This window comes from Hyla sarda, chromosome 4, assembly GCF_029499605.1.
Source record: "Hyla sarda isolate aHylSar1 chromosome 4, aHylSar1.hap1, whole genome shotgun sequence".
Lineage (NCBI taxonomy): Eukaryota > Metazoa > Chordata > Amphibia > Anura > Hylidae > Hyla > Hyla sarda.
In genome coordinates this window covers 216,191,312-216,209,100 of record NC_079192.1, presented here as the reverse complement: position 1 = coordinate 216,209,100, position 17,789 = coordinate 216,191,312, and the positions used below count along the sequence as shown (strand labels likewise).

The following is a 17,789-nucleotide window of genomic DNA, read 5'->3' as shown; positions in this document are numbered from 1 at the left end:
GACACCCCCCCCCCCACATGTCACCCTATTTTGGAAACTACACCCCTCACAGAATTTAATAAGGGGTGCAGTGAGTATTTACACCCCACTGGTGTTTGACAGATCTTTAGAACAGTGGGCTGTGCAAATGAAAAATTAAATTTTTCATTTTCACGGACCACTGTTCCAAAAATCTGCCAGACACCTGTGGGGCGTAAATGCTCACTGCACCCCTTATTACATTACGTGAGGGGTGAAGTTTCTAAAATGGGGTCACATACCGCTGTAAAATCGGCCACCCCTGTGCAAATCACCAATTTAGGCCTCAAATGTACATGGTGCGCTCTCACTCCTGAGCCTTGTTGTGCGCCCGCAGAGCATTTTACGCCCACATCTAGAGTATTTCCGTACTCAGGAGAAATTGCGTTACAAATTGTGGGGGTCTTTTTTTCCTTTTAACACTTGTGAAAATAAAAAGTATGGGGCAACACCAGAATGTTAGTGTAAATCTTTTTTACACTAACAAGCTGGTGTAGCCCCCAACTTTTCCTTTTCATAAGGGGTAAAAGGAGAAAAATACCCACACAATTTGTAGTGCAATTTCTCCTAAACTGTTTCCTTGAAATACGACAGGGCCCCGAAGTGAGAGAGCTCCATGCGCATTTGAGGACTAAATTAGGGATCGCATAGGGGTGGACATAGGGAAATTCTATGCCAGTTATTCCCAAACAATGTGCCTCCAGCTGTTGCTAAACTCCCAGCATGCCTGGACAGTCAGTGGCTGTCCGGAAATGCTGGGAGTTGTTGTTTTGCAAAAGCTGGAGGCTCCGTTTTGGAAACACCACCAAACAATACCTTTTTCATTTTTATTGGGAGGGACAGTATAAGGGGGTGTATATGTAGTGTTTTACTCTTTATTATGTGTTAGTGTTGTGTTTTTAGGGTACATTCGCACTGGCGTGTTACGGTGAGTTTCCCACTAGGAGTTTGCGCTGCGGCGAAAAATTAGCAGGAAACTTACTGTAAACCTGTCCGTGTGAATGTTCCCTGTACGTTCACATGGGGGAGCAAACCTCCAGCTGTTTCAAAACTACAACTCCCAGCATGTACTGACAGACCGTGCATGCTGGGAGTTGTACTTTTGCAACAGCTGGAGACACACTGGTTGGAAAACCTTCAGTTAGGTTCTGTTACCTAACTCAGTATTTTCCAACCAGTCTGCCTCCAGCTGTTGCAAAACTACAACTCCCAGCATGCACTGATCGCCGAAGGGCATGCTGGGAGATTTAGTAATGCAATAGCTGGAGGCACGCAACTACAACTCCCAGCATGCCGAGACAGCTGTTTGCTGTCTGTACATGCTGGGATTTGCAGTTTTGCAACATCTGGAGGGCTTCAGTTTTAGAGAACACTGCAAAGTGATCTCCAAACTGTGGTCCTCCAGCTGTTGCAAAACTACAAATTCCAGCATTCCCAGACAGCAAACAGTTGTTTGGGCATGCTAGGAGTTGTAGTTTTGCAAGATCTGGAGGGCTACAGTTTAGGGACCACTATATAGTGGTCTCAAATTGTAGACCTCCAGCTGTTGCAAAACTACAACTCCCAGCATGCCCAGACAGCTGTCTGGGCATGCTGGGAGTTGTAGTTTTGCAACATCTGGAGGGCTACAGTTAGAGACCACTGTATAATGGTCTCAAACTGTACCCTCCAGATGTTGCTAGGCAACTCACCGGCTTCCGTCGGATCCAGCCGCACGTCATCGCCGACCGCCGATCTCCGTCGCCCGCAGCCTCCGTCGCCCGCACGGATCGGTAAGTGGATCTTCGGCGCCGGTCCTCTGTCGTTTCCCCGTTCTGCCCCGCCTATTGTGGGTGGGCAGGACGGGGAAAATGAAAGTTAACCCCCCCCGCCCCCGATCTGCTATTGGTGGTCGTGTCTAGACCACCAATAGCAGGGATAGGAGGGGTGGCACCCCTGCCACCTCACTCCTATGCCTTCAGGGGGATCGTGGGTGTCTTAGGCAACCGCGATCCCCCTTATATTCTGGGTCACCGGGTCACTATAGACCCGTAATGACCCGGAATCGCGCAAATCGCAAGTGTGAATTCACTTGCGATTTGCCGCGATCGCCGATATGGGGGGGTCTGATGACCCACCTGGGCGTTTGCACGGGCGTTGAAATCGTTCAGCAGGCATCCCGGTCCGATCCCCGCCCGGCGCGCGGCAGGGGCCGAAATTCTCCATGACGTACGCGTACGTCATGAGTCCTTAAGTACCAGGGTGTCATGACGTACGCGTACGTCAAGGGTCCTTAAGGGGTTAATCTTAGGGATTGTGAAGCCCTAGTGTCTACTCATGCTTCTTCCACTTCCAGCTCTAGGCTGTGTCATTCAGAAACTATATGGTCTCCTCATGTTTCAGCCAACTCCAGGCTGTGCCATTCAGACACCAAATGGTCTCTCTTCATGCTTCAGCCAACTCCAGGCTGTGCCATTCAGACACTATATGGTCTCCTCATGCTTCAGCCACCTCCAGGCTGTCTCATTCAGCCATTTATGGTCTCCATATATTGACTGTGTATTGTAGGAAACATGTGGGTATCTTTGAGTTACTCTCCCAGCATTATTGCCATGTTGATACCAGTAATAAAAGGAATATTGCCAAGGACTAGCAGAAACAGGGAACTGTGGATACTGACCACCGGCTGTTGGAATTGACTGACTATCCCAGGTGGTAGATTTACCATTTTGAAGTTCCTCAGTTCCAGTAGGCTTTAAGTCGTTCATTCTTTGTTGTGGTTCTTCAGTTGCAGAATTAAAGGGGTATTCCAGGAAAAAACTTTTTTTTATAAATCAACTGGCTCCAGAAAGTTAAACAGATTTGTAAATTACTTCTATTAAAAAAATCTTAATCCTTTCAGTACTTATGACCTTCTGAAGTTAAGGTTGTTCTTTTCTGTCTCAGTCTTCTCTGATGACACCTGTCTCGGGAACCGCCCAGTTTAGAAGAGGTTTGCTATGGGGATTTGCTTCTAAACTGGGCGTTTCCCGAGACAGGTGTCATCAGAGAGGACTTAGACAGAAAAGAACAACCTTAACTTCAGAAGGTCATAAGTACTGAAAGGATTAAGATTTTCTTAATAGAAGTAATTTACAAATCTGTTTAACTTTCTGGAGCCAGTTGATTTATAAAAAAAAGTTTTTTCCTGGAATACCCCTTTAAGTTGTATCATGTTTTACTGTTCCTCTGATGAGCTAATGTCACTGGAACACACAATACTCATATTGTCATCTAATGAAGGATCCTTTTCTTCAGAGAACGTATGTATCATTTTCTTTCTTTGAATGTGAGGTGGTTTTCTGACATTTTCTGATGATAAAGGAATTTTGGAATCTGGGACACAGGAAAAAATAAGTATTTTTAAGCATACTGTAGCACATTTTTCTGCCCTTATAAGTGCATACCACATACCTACATCTAAGTAGTGTACTATTTTGTACCTGTTAATCTGTCAAGGGTCTATATACTGTGAAAGGACAGCCAATAGTACACACCTGCTGCTGTTCTAGACAAATACTGTTTTAAGCGTAGTGAAGCGTATTGTACTCCCCTCATATACGCCATAAGTATGTCAGGCAGAGTAGTTAAATTTCAAAATCCTTAATTTCAATTTCAAAATCTTACATTTAAATGTAAAAATCATAAAATTCAGTGGTCTCCTCATGCTTCTGCCAACTCCAGGCTGTGTCATTCAGCCAATATATGGTTTACTTATACTGCTGGGCCTGGGCCTATTTATTTATTTTATGGTAGCACTAGCTACCCTAAATCTTCAATTTAAATTTCAAAATTTGTCTTTTAATCTTAGGTATTGTGAAGCCCTAGTGTCTACTCATGCTGCAGCCAACTCCAGGCTGTGCCATTTAGCCACTATTTGGTCTCCTCATGCTTCAGCCTCATCCAAGCTTTTTCATTCAGCCACTATATGGTCTCCTCAGGCTGCCAACACCTCCACGCTGTATCATTTAGCCACTGTATGGTCTCCTCATGCTGCCAACATCTCCACGCTGTGTCATTCAGCCATTGTATGGTCTCCTCATGCTGCCAACACATCCACGCTGTGTCATTCAGCCACTATATGGTCTCCTCATACTGATGCAACCTCCAGGCTCTGTCATTTAGCCGGTCTGTGGCAGTGATTCTGAAAGCGATGCCTGTAATCTGCATGTCATACTGAATAACAGTATTATTTCTCTACCCCAGCACACTCCATATTCATGTTAGAACAAAGCAAAGTTTTGTACACCCCTATTAAGGTTCTCTGTAGTCCAGAAATAGCTGTTTTTAATATAGATTCACCACAAATAAACTTGTATTAAACTGAATTTTTTGGAAAATTCGGCGAATCGGCCGAATCAAATTTTTCAAAACTTTGCTCATCTCTAGTAAGGTGTCTTTTTACTGATGACACAAAGATATGTAACAGGGTTGATGTTCCTGGAGAGATACGATAAATAGAAATACAAATAGAAAAGGATTTAGGCAAACTAGAAGAATGTCTTATGCTTATTCTGATCAGACACTATTAGTAAATCACCTCATGGCAGGCCATAGCTTAGCATAGAGTCAGGGAATAAAATGCCCTGCTGTGCACTTTACCTAGCTATTTCAAGTGATCAGTGGGGGTCTCAGCACTAAGACCCCGACCGAGCAAAACTTTTGACATGTCTCATGTTTGTTTCTTTTAAATTATGGGTACACTTTAATGCTTGTGTCACACAAGGCAGTTTTCTGAAAAACTTCCACTGCAATCACCTGACAAATCCCATGCTGCTCCAGCCCCCCCCCCCCCCCCCCCATTCATGTAGGGGTGGCATGCTCATATATACACATGAGAACACTGCATCAATTACTGTAATTACAAATTGTTATCACAAAATATTAAGGGGGCTGGTGGATGAGTGTATATTGAACAATATGAGGCATCCTGACAGTTTGGTGGGGTTTTTATTGACTTTGGGGACTTTTTAGGCTTGAATAATGAGCTTCCTCAGGCAGTTCATAACATCAACCTTAGGGCCTACAGATTGAATGCAGTGATATTGTGTATCTTCTGACATCCTTTTCTAGTTATTTTCATACATTTAATCTTAATGTAAAAAGAAAAAAAATCAACTGTGTCTCTGAAATTGTGCTTTATTTGGTCAGACAAGCTGTTGTCTCTAAACCCTGATCAAATTTTTATTGAGTTTATAATGAATTCCCATTTGTGAATTTCCAGGGGTAGACAGTAATGTAATTTTAATGAGTTAGCCACCACTACATGGTCCTTACATAATTGGTGAATACAGATGATGAATCATTTACAAGAAGAATTATTAAAGAGATCAGATGTTTACAGGGGAGCCTTCAAAGATCATTTCCTCAGTTCTATAAATAGGACAGCAAACTTGGAAGGGGGATACACTTTAAATAGGAAGTGCTGAGCCAGTATATTGGGCTTTAAGAAATATCTGCCTGTATTTGTACTACAAGAAAAGCTGTCACTTTATATTTTTATCTCTTGTCCGTTTTTTAAAATAAAGTAGAAATCGAGATGCTAGCTCAGTTTTTAATTTAATATGATAAATTAAGTAGAACATTTCAGTCACTTACACATTATGTCTATGAGGCTTCATAGCCAAAGACTAGGCATAGTGCACCTGCTAACCACTTATGACTACCATACACTCTTTTACTTCTTGTGGATGGTCGGGTGCGTGTCTGTTCCTTACCTGGGAAAGAGAAAACACCCGGTGTCAAGATGGCAAGCTGCCATATGAAGTGTGATACTCTGGTAATGTTCTCCTAGGAAACCTAGGGTCTTGGCATTCATGTGAATGTTACTTTGACATGCACCAAGTATCTAAACATTATTGCAGACCAAGTGACTAATTTAATAGCAACAGTTATATGTAACAGCAGAGGCCTCTTTGGACAAGTTAATGCATATTTTCTCTCAGGTAAATTATTCAGGAATGGTTTGAATAACATAATCAAGACTGGGTTTACACATTGTGGCTATAATGTGGCCAAAATTATGCCAATGTTACTTTGTATTTTTTTCAAATTGATTCCAGTTAAAGGCAATTTAATTGTTAATTGCCTTGTGGTAATGTTGGTTAAACTGTTGTTTATATGCAAAGTCACACTTCCGTTAACAATAAAATTGCTATTAGCTGTACCCAATTTCCCCAATGTACCCAATAGTTCAAGGTGTTGATAGGGCCCCCAGATCTCATTCCAATAGAGCATCTGTGGAATGTACTGGAAAAATAAGTCTAAATTACGGAGACCCCACCTTACAACTTAACCCCTTAAGGACCCGGGGTTTTTCTGTTTTTGCATTTTTGTTTTTTCCTCCTTACCTTTAAAACATCATACCTCTTTCAATTCGTCACCTAAAAATCCATATGAAGGCTTATTTTTTGCGCCACCAATTCTACTTTGTAATGACATCAGTCATTTTACCCAAAAATCTATGGCGAAACAGAAAAAAAAATCAATGTGACACAAAATTGAAAAAAAAACGCCATTTTGTAACTTTTGGGGGCTTCCGTTTCTAAATAGTACATTTTTCGGTAAACATAATGCCTTATCTTTATTCTCTAGGTCTACACGGTTAAAATGATACCCTACTAAGGCTGGGTCCACACTACGTTTTGTCCCATACGGGAGCGCATACGGCAGGGGGGAGCTAAAACCTCGCGCTCCCGTATGTGACCGTATGCGCTCCCGTATGTCATTCACTTCAATGAGCCGACCGGAGTGAAACGTTCGGTCCGGTCGGCTCATTTTTGCGCCGTATGCGCTTTTACAACCGGACCTAAAACCGTGGTTGACCACGGTTTTAGGTCCGGTTGTAAAAGCGCATACGGCGCAAAAATGAGCCGACCGGACCGAACGTTTCACTCCGGTCGGCTCATTGAAGTGAATGGCATACGGGAGCGCATACGGTCACATACGGGAGCGCGAGGTTTTAGCTCCCTCCTGCCGTATGCGCTCCCGTATGGGACAAAACGTAGTGTGGACCCAGCCTTATATAGGTTTGATTTTGTCGTACTTCTGGAAAAAATCAAAACTACATGCAGGAAAATGTATACGTTTAAAATTGTCATCTTCTGACTCCTGTAACATTTTAATTTTTCCGTGTATGGGGTGGTATGAGGGCTCATTGTTTGCGCCGTGATCTGAAGTTTTTAGCGGTACCATTTTTGCATTGATAGGACTTATTGATATTCATTTTTTCATGATATAAAAAGTGACCAAAAATGCACTATGCACCAAATGAATTTTTTTGCGCGTACGACATTGACCGTGCGGTTTAATTAACAATATATTTTTATAATTTGGACATTTCCGCACGGGGCGATACCACATGTATATTTTTATTTACACTTTTTTTTTTTATGGGAAAAGGGGGGTGATTCAAACTTTTAATAGGGGAGGGGTTAAATGATCTTTATTCACTTTTTTTTGCAGTGTTATAGCTCCCATAGGGACCTATAACACTGCACACACTGATCTTTTACATTGATCACTGGTTTCTCATAAGAAACCAGTGATCGATGATTCTGCCGCTTGACTGCTCATGCCTGGATCTCAGGCACTGAGCAGTTATTCGGCGATCGGACAGCGAGGCGGCAGGTAGGGATGCTCCAGCTGTCATGTAAGCTGTTCGGGATGCCGTGATTTCGCCGTGGCTATCCCGAACAACTCCCTGAGCTAACCGGCATGGTTTCACTTTCATTTTAGACGCGGCGTTCAACTTTGAACGCTGCGTCTAATGGGTTAATAGCACGCGGCACCGCGATCAGTACCGCGCGCTATAAGCCACGGGTCCAGGCCGTTGTTAGAAACCGGGGCCGACCCGCTATGATAGGGAGCGGACTCAGGACGTACAGGTACGCCCTGGGTCCTTAACAGGTTAAAGGATCTGCTGCTAACATTTGGTGTCCGAAACCACAGGGCCCCATCAGAGGTGGTGTAGAGCACATGCATTGATGGTTTAGAGTTGTTATGATGGCGCAAGGGGGACTAACACAAAATAAGGTGGCTTTTATGTTATGACTTAAATGGGTACTCCGCTGCCCTGCTTCGGAAGCTCTGTTCCCCAGGGTCTGGAAGTTTATTGTTCCGAACGCTGCGTGCGGGCTTCCGTGATCAGGGCCGTCCCTCGTGATGTCACATCCGCCCCATCGTGACCTCACACCCGCCCCCTCAATGAAAATCACGAGGGGCGGCCCTGAACACGGAAGCCCGCACGCAGCGTTCAGAACAATAAACTTCCGGATGCTGGGGAATGGAGCTTCCGAAGCAGGGCAGCGGAGTACCCCTTTAAACCACAGAGGCCCCATCATCTTAAAGGATCTGCTGCTAACCGTTGGTGTCAGATACCACAGAAAACCAAAAAGTTTCCTGGATAAATCCTAGGGTTGAACCAAATGAACACCGAAAACACTTAAGGGTACACACCCCCAGATGGGACTAAATCCTAACAACTAAGGATCCCCCTATCCCCTTTATTCATAAAAAGGTAAACTTTATTTATTTATTTTAAAATTGTGCATTTGAAACCACAAATGATCCATACAACTTAAAGGGGTATTTCACCCCTAGACATCTTATTCCCTATACAAAGGATAGGGGATAAGATGTCTGATCATGAGGTTTTCAGCCACTGGGACCCCCATGATCTCTTCTGCAGCCTTTCTCTGGATCAACTCAACTCAGTAGGGACTCATTAGGGTTATGGGTTGAACTTGATGGACTCTGGTCTCTTTTCAACCTTATGAACTATGTTACCCCCCCCAATCATCTGGTGCAGGGAGCGAACTTCATTCCATGCCTGATGACTGGCAACGCAGGGCCCGGAGGCTTGTTACGTCACAGCCCCGCCGCCTTGTTACATCATGCCCCCTCAATGCAAGTCTATGGGAGGGGGCATGACAGCCGCCACTCCGTCTCCCGTAGACTTACATTGAGGGAGTGGGGCTGTGATGTCACGAGCCTTTGGCCCCTGCATTGCCAGTCATCAGGCACGGAGTGAAGTTTGCTCCCTGCACCAGATGATCGGGGATGCTGCAGGAGAGATTGCGGGTGTCCCTTTTAATAGGGGATAAGATGTCTAGGGGCGGAGTACTCCTTTAAGGGAGTTATTATAAAGGAGAATAATTTTCCCTCATGGATTCCAGATACTCATTAGTGTCAGTACAGCTCTCATTGGGAGTCCTATTAAGGACTATTTCATTGTAATCACACTCTGTTATAAGATATCCCTATATCCAATCACTCCATATTGTATGCCGGTATTCACTTAATTGATCCCCCTATGCTGTAGGTCAGTTGCTCTTTATAAGCAATAACATGACCAACCCGACATTTTGCCTGACACTCCGGCTTTGTCAAGGAGTAATATTTATATAGATTGTTCATGAATATTTTGCTAATTTGGAACACTGTCATTTTTTTAACATTACTTCAATTAGGGTTAATTATCTGTAACATGATACACAACGTGCTCTCTGCAAGTCAATCTTTGTCAACCGAGTAAGGAATCCGTTATTGATATTTCATTCCACTGCTGTCTCCATGAAAACTATCCAGTTGCAGTTCCAATCCGAAGGAATTGGTCATGACAGTTGTGGAGCTAAGCTGTCAGATCTTATGTGTTTTTTTCAGGTTACTGAATCCATAATTGTATGGGGTGCCGGACATCTCTATAGAGCAGGTATGCAGGCTCTGGCTAGGCAAACAATCTGTCTTAAGATAGAAAATGAAAGGTTTTAAATAAGATGTTACTGTGGGGCAGAAAGAAAAAAATGAGGTGAAATGTGAAGTCAGTGAAAAAGTAGCATAATCTCCAAACTTCCTCCCTGGAAGGGTTAAGGCATGGGTATTTCGAAAAATGTGCAGGATTGTACCCTGTACTCCACATCTCCTCCAATACAGAGGAAAAACTGTGGTAAATAATTATAAAACATTTTATTATTCCAGATTAACCTCTATTTGCTTGACCCATTATATCCACTTAATGAAATTATAGTCTTAAAATTTTTTTGGGATGATTCTCCAAATTGTACATGCTGTAAAGGTAAAAAAGGAATACTGCATGTAATGCTTGTGGGTTATATTTAATATACTGCAAACATTCTTACTTCCATAAGTGCTAAACAGCCATGTGAAGATCATCAACACCTTTCACATTAACACGTTCTCTGCACAGCTTGTGACATAGCAGCTGGGCAGGTGTTATCACTCACAAGGTTTCTCAACACAACCTAAATAAAGAAGTAATTCATCATTCTTTTTTTTTAAACCTTCAGAAAGTACCAGTCTTAACCTTGAAGTAGACATCTCATTGAGAAATATGTACAGGACATCTTGCTAGTCTTAACAACCTAAATAAAAGCAACACAAAGTGCACCTTGCTTTTCTCCATGTTTATTACCAGCACGAGAACAAAAACAGCTGCAAGGTCCAGCACTGATATTTCCTGTTATTAAAAATCCTTCATGTACGGAACATTTTTATTACTCTCACCATGCAATGTCATCATCGTGTTAAATAATCTTTCTACATGTTAAAGTTTTTGCATAGCAGACATTCTAGTCACATGAATTTATTCAGAGATCTCAGAGAATAACAGATATTTAAGAATTCTTGTATTTTATACTTATTATTATTATTATTATTTAATGAATATGTTATGCTTGTCTATCTATGCATACCTAAATACCATATTTTGTGCCTACTTTTCATAGTGTCCATTATCACATTCCAATGTTATGTAAAATTCTCATTACTTTGAGGGTTGTGAATATATAGCTTATTCTACCCTCAACTTTAGAAAAGCAAACCAGATTTAGCTGGAGGACATAATAATAAAGGCCCTTAACCATTTTTAAGATGTCATTCTTTTGGTCTCCACTGAACTGCATTCTTGTGAGTTGAAATATTTGGGTTGTGACTTCCACCTGCTGTTCTGTGTTGTAAAAAATGTAAAATTATGTTTCTTTAAGATCTGTAGGAAATGATAGTATCAGAAATCTATCAGAAATGATAGTAGTATAAAAAGGGCGTTTGTGTTAGTGTCTTACAGTGTTTAAGTGATCCCAAAAAGAAATGATAAAGCTGAATGAAAAAAAGTGTTATGTTTAACATTGCAAATGTATGACAGACCTTAAAGGGGTACTCCGCCCCTAGACATCTTATCCCCTATCCAAAGAATAGTGGATAAGATGTCAGATCGCCGCTGTCCCGCTGCTGGGGAGCCCCGGGATCGCCGCTGCGGCACCCCGCTATCATTGCTGCACAGACTGAGTTCGCTCTGTGTGTAATGACGGGTGATACAGAAGACGGAGCAGCGTGACGTCATGGCTCCGCCCCTCATGACATCACGGCCCGTCCCCATAATGCAAGTCTATGGCAGGGGGCGTGATGACCACCACGCCCCCTCCCATAGACTTGTATTGGGGCTATGATGTAACGATGCTCTGGCCCCTGTATTGCCCGTCATTATGTGCAGAGCAAACTCGCTCTGTGCAGTAATAATAGCGAGGTGCCGCAGCGGAGATCTTGGGGGTCCCCAGCAGCGGGACTGCGGTGATCTGACATCTTATCCCCTATCCTTTGGATAGGGGATAAGATGTCTAGAGTTTAGAAGAGGTTTGCTATGGGGATTTGCTTCTAAACTGGACAGTTCCTGAGACACTTGTCATCAGAGAGCACTTAGATAGAAAAGAACAACCTTAAAGGGGTAATCCAGGCAAAAACTTTTTTATATATATCAACTGGCTCCAGAAAGTTAAACAGATTTGTAAATTACTTCTATTAAAAAAAATCTTAATCCTTTCAGTACTTATGAGCTTCTGAAGTTAAGTCCTCTCAGATGACACCTGTCTCGGGAAACACCCAGTTTAGAAGCAAATCCCCATAGAAAACCAAAGCTCATAAGTACTGAAAGGATTAAGATTTTTTAATAGAAGTAATTTACAAATCTGTTTAACTTTCTGGAGCTAGTTGATATGTATAAAAAAGTTTTTGCCTGGAATACCCCTTTAACTTCAGCAGCTCATAAGTACTGAAAGGATTAAGATTTTTTTAATAGAAGTAAATTACAAATCTGTTTAACTTTCTGGAGCCAGTTGATATATAAAAAAAAAGTTTTTTCCTGGATAACCCCTTTAAAATGTAAAAATTGTCGCTACAGATACATCAAGGATTATGATGCTTAGTAAAAGGTTTACAAGCTCAATGTGCATCTGTCATTAACATCATTAGCTACAGTTTTTCTGAAACATTAAAGGTAGGGTCACACATGCCATATTTTGCTGCATATTTGCTGCTGCATATTTTTTTTGGCTACCCATTGATTTTGCTGATCTTGCTACCCATTGACTTCAGTGGGTAGGAAAATACGCTGCAGCAAAATACGGCATTACTCCACCCTAAGGGTACATTCACAGTTACTGTATATGCTGCAAATTTGACACTATATATTGTCAACAATCATTTAGTTACAAAGATTAAATCTACAGCTTCGGATTCACAGCAAGCACCTTACAAATAAATGCCATGTTTGCACACTGGAAAATCAGCTGTATTTCGGCTGTAAATTGCCCAAAAAAAAAATTCAAGCTGAATTATTTATTTATTTTTTTTAGCCGTAAACACTTGGAAAAACAGTTTGTTTGTTTTATTGTGTGTGACCATGACCTAAATGTTATATATTGTTTTTAGATATCATTAATGATCATATATACTTTCCTGCTTAAGTTAAATGTAGGGTGCACAAAAGAGTTCAGCAATACAACTTCAGTCCTCCTTCAGTATTCCCATGATGCTGGACTGTCTTGGACACTTTTGAGGGAGGGATGTTATCCTGCATCCCCAGGAATCAAAGATTGTGAAGGAAGTTCCAGGGAACTGGTTGAACCAACCTCTTACACTCAAGGAGACTATGAAGATTGGACACGGGTAACAATCATCATACCAAGATCAATTGCCTCAAGGTAACTAGTAAAATCTACTTTAAATTTTATGACTATATACATAATGGTTATCTTTTGAATTCATACTGAAATGTATGGTTGATGAAGGGAACATTTTAAAATATATAGGCTGAAGGAGGACATCATGAAAGGCTGATTTTCCTACCATTAAATCGTACCTGCCATTTGCAAAAACTTTTATATAATGTAGATAATAACATTGTATGTGATTTACATTATATAAAAAGTATTTGCAAATGACAGGTACAATTTAATCATTAAATATATAGTTGTAATATACATTGGTTAAAAATTTGTATATTTTTGTCCCTAATTACTTGTGTATCATTGTGTGAGACAAAATACAGGAAGTGTGGGTGGACAAGCAGGGCTCTGTGCACTGAGGACAAGCAGGGCTCTGTACACTGAGGACAAGCGGGGCTCTGTGCACGGAGGACAAGTGGGGCTCTGTGCACCGAGGACAAGCGGGGGCTCTGTGCACTGAGGACAAGCGGGGCTCTGTACACTGAGGACAGGCAGGGCTCTGTGCATGGAGGACAAGCGGGGCTCTGTACACTGAGGACAAGCGGGGCTCTGTGCACTGAGCACAAGCAGGGCTCTGTATACTGAGGACAAGCAGGGCTCTGTACACTGAGGACAAGCGGGGGCTCTGTACACTGAGGACAAGCGGGGGCTCTGTGCACTGAGGACAAGCGGGGCTCTGTACACTGAGGACAAGGAGGGCTCTGTGCACGGAGGACAAGCGGGGCCCTGTACACTGAGGACAAGCGGGGCTCTGTGCACTGAGCACAAGCAAGGCTCTGTACACTGAGGACAAGCAGGGCTCTGTACACTGAGAACAAGCAGGGGCTCTGTGCACTGAGGACAAGCGGGGCTCTGTGCACTGAGCACAAGCAGGGCTCTGTACATTGAGGACAAGCAGGGCTCTGTACACTGAGGACAAGCAGGGCTCTGTGCACTGAGCACAAGCAGGGCTCTGTACACTGAGGACAAGCGGGGGCTCTGTGCACTGAGGACAAGCGGGGCTCTGTACACTGAGTACAAGCAGGGCTCTGTGCACGGAGGACAAGCGGGGCTCTGTACACTGAGGACAAGCAGGGCTCTGTACACTGAGGACAAGCAGGGCTCTGTACACTGAGGACAAGCGGGGGCTCTGTGCACTGAGGACAAGCAAGGCTCTGTACACTGAGGACAAGCAGGGCTCTGTACACTGAGGACAAGCGGGGGCTCTCTGCACTGAGGACAAGCGGGGCTCTGTGCACTGAGCACAAGCAGGGCTCTGTACACTGAGGACAAGCAGGGCTCTGTACACTGAGGACAAGCAAGGCTCTGTGCACTGAGCACAAGCAGGGCTCTGTACACTGAGGACAAGCAGGGCTCTGTACACTGAGGACAAGCGGGGGCTCTGTGCACTGAGGACAAGCAGGGCTCTGTGCACGGAGCACAAGCAGGGCTCTGTGCAGTGAGGCTCTGTGGCTCACAGAGCAGAATAAATGACAAGCCAAGAGCCTGCACAGAATCCTACTTGTCCTGCTCTCATTTCCTGTATTTGGTCTCCACTCAGAGACACACAGTCAATACTTGCAGGGACAACATTTTTTCACCCAAAAATATACAAATATTTTAATCAATGTATATTACAAATATACATATAATGTTATTATCTACATTATATAAAAAGTTTTTGCATGCGACAGGTACACTTTAACCCCTTCACGACCCAGCCCATTTTCACCTTCAGGACCTGGGCATTTTTTGAACATCTGACCACTGTCACTTTAAACATTAATAACTCTGGGATGCTTTTACTTATCATTCTGATTCCGAGATTGTTTTTTCGTGACATATTCTACTTTATGTTATTGGTAAAATTTCACTCATATTTGCATCCTTCTTGGTAAAAAATCTAAAAATTTCATGAAAATTTAGAAAATTTAGCGTTTTTCTATCTTTGAAACTCTCTGCTTGTAAGGAAAATGAATATTCCAAATAAATTACATATTGATTCACATATATAATATGTCTACTTTATGTTTGCATCAAAAAATTGACGTGTTTTTACTTTTGGAAGACACAAGAGGGCTTCAAAGTTCCGCAGCAATTTTCCAATTTTTCTCTAGATTTTCAAAATCGTACTTTTTCAGGGACCAGTTCAGGTTGGAAGTGGATTTTAACCCCTTAAGGACGCAGGACATACTCAAACGGCCCCTTTTCCGAGTCCTTAAGGACTCAGGACGTTTGAGTACGTCCTGTCAAATCCCGGCCCCCCGCCGCTAGCCGGAGGGGAGCCGGTGCCCGATGCCTGCTGAAATCGTTCAGCAGGCATCGCGGCATATCGCCCAGGGGGGTCACGATGACCACCCATGTCGGAGATGGACGCAGATCGCTGGACAATTCAGTCCAGCGATCTGCGGCAGATTCCGGGTCAATCGGGTCTCCAGTGACCCGGTGACCCGGAATTACAGGCTGTTTGGGGCCGTCTCTGACGGCCCCGAACAGCAATAGCCAGCAGGGGTGAGGTGGCACTGGTGCCACCTCACGATCGCCCTGATTCGTCGGCCGGTTTACCGGCCGACCAATCAGCGCACCTGCTGCGGATGTCACTCCCGCAACCCGCTCCGCCACCTCTTCCGGAGCACTATTTGCTGCTATTCCTGTGAAACACATAAAGGGTTACAACGCTGACTGAATGTCATTTTGAATACTTTGGGGGTGCAGTTTTTATAATGGGGTAATTTGTGGGGTATTTCTAATATGAAGACCCTTCAAATCCACTTCAAACCTGAACTGGTCCCTGAAAAAAAGCGAGTTTCAAAATGTTGTGAAAAATTGGAAAATTGCTGCTGAACTTTGAAGCCCTCTGGTGTCTTCCAAAAGTAAAAACTCATAAATTGTAGGATGCAAACATAAAGTAGACATATTGGAAATGTGAATTAAAAAAAATTATTTGGAATATCCATTTTCCTTACAAGCAGAGAGCTTCAAAGTTAGAAAAATGCAAAATTTTCTAATTTTTCATCTAATTTTGGGATTTTTCACCAAGAAAGAATGCAAGTTACCACAAAATTTTACCACTAAGTTAAAGTAGAATATGTCACGAAAAAACTTTCTCGGAATCAGAATGATAACTAAAAGCATTCCAGAGTTATTAATGTTTAAAGTGACAGTGGTCAGAATTGCAAAAAATGTCCGAGTCCTTAAGGTGAAAAAGGGCTCAGTCCTTAAGGGGTTAAGGGTCATCGTATTAGAAATACCCCATAAATGACCCCATTATAAAAACTGCACCCCCCAAAATGACATTCAGTAAGTGTTTTAACCCTTTAGGTGTTTCACAGGAATAGCAGAATAGTGAAGGAGAAAATTCAAAATCTTCATTTTTTACACTCGCATGTTCTTGTAGACCCAATTTTTGAATTTTTACAAGGGGTAAAAGGAGAGAAGTCACCCTAAAATTTGTAACCCAATTTCTCTCGAGTAAGGAAATACCTCATATGTGTATGTAAAGTGTTCGGCGGGCGCAGTAGAGGGCTCAGAAGGGAAGGAGCGACAATGGGATTTTGGAGAGTGAGTTTTTAGGAAGCCCCTATGGTACCAGAACAGTGGACCCCCCCACATGTGACCCCATTTTGGAAACTACACCCCTCATGGAATTTAATAAGGGGTGCAGTGAGCATTTACACCCCACTGGCGTTTGACAGATATTTGAAACAGTGGACTGTGCAAATGAAAAATCTGTCATACACCAGTGAGGTGTAAATGCTCACTGTACCCCTTAAATTCCATGAGGGGTGTAGTTTCCAAAATGGCGTGACATATGGATATTTATTGTTTTGCGTTTATGTCAGAACTGCTGTAACAATCAGCCACCCCTGTGCAAATCACCTCAAATGTACATGGTGCACTCTCCATTCTGAGCTTTGTGCACCCCCAGAGCACTTTGCGCCCACAGATGGGGTATCTCCGTACTCAGGAGAAATTGCGTTACAAATTTTGAGGGTCTTTTTTCCCTTTTACCTCTTGTGAAAATGAAAAGTATGCGGCAACACCAGCATGTCAGTGTAAAAAAATTTTTTTTTATACACTAACATTCTGGTGTAGACCCCAACTTTACCTTTTCATAAGGGGTTAAAGAAGAAAAAGCCCCCCAAAATTTGTAAGGCAATTGCTCCCGAGTACGGAGATACCCTATATGTGTCCCAAAACTGTTGACCTGAAATATGACTGGGCTCCAAAGTGAGAGCGCCATGCGCATTTGAGGCCTACATTAGGGATTTGCATAGGGGTGGACATAGGGGTATTCTATGCCAGTGATTCCCAAACAGGGTGCCTCCAGCTGTTGCAAAACTCCCAGCATGCCTGGACAGTCAATGGCTGTCCGGCAATACTGGGAGTTGTTGTTTTGCAAAAAGCTGGAGGCTCCATTTGGAAACAGTAGCGTACCAGACGTTTTTCATTTTTATTGGGGAGGGGAGGGGGGCTGTGTAGGGGTATGTGTATATGTAGTGTTTTTTACTTTTTATTTTAGGTTAGTGTAAGTGTAGTGTAGTGTTTTTAGGGTACAGTCACACGGGCAGAGGTTCACAGCAAGTTTGCCGCTGGGAGTTTGAGCTGCAGCGCTCCGCCCATGTGAGTGTACCCTGTACATTCACATTGGGGGGAGGGGGGGGGGGGGCAAACATCCAGCTGTTGCAAAACTACAACTCCGAGCATGCCCTTTGGCTGTCCGTGCATGCTGGGAGTTGTAGTTTTGCAACAGCT

The 17,789-nt window shown here is 43.0% G+C and overlaps 1 protein-coding gene across 6 annotated transcripts in view; it reads left to right on the top strand.

Annotated features, from left to right (window-relative positions):
* Window positions 1-17,789, top strand: part of RELN (reelin) — a 1,155,521-nt gene that overhangs the window by 932,559 nt on the left and 205,173 nt on the right. For all 6 annotated transcript variants that reach the window (XM_056573506.1, XM_056573505.1, XM_056573507.1 and 3 more), the window contains one exon: window positions 12,796-13,031. In XM_056573506.1, coding sequence (XP_056429481.1) covers window positions 12,796-13,031 — 236 coding nt within the window. The remainder of the gene's footprint in view (window positions 1-12,795; window positions 13,032-17,789) is intronic.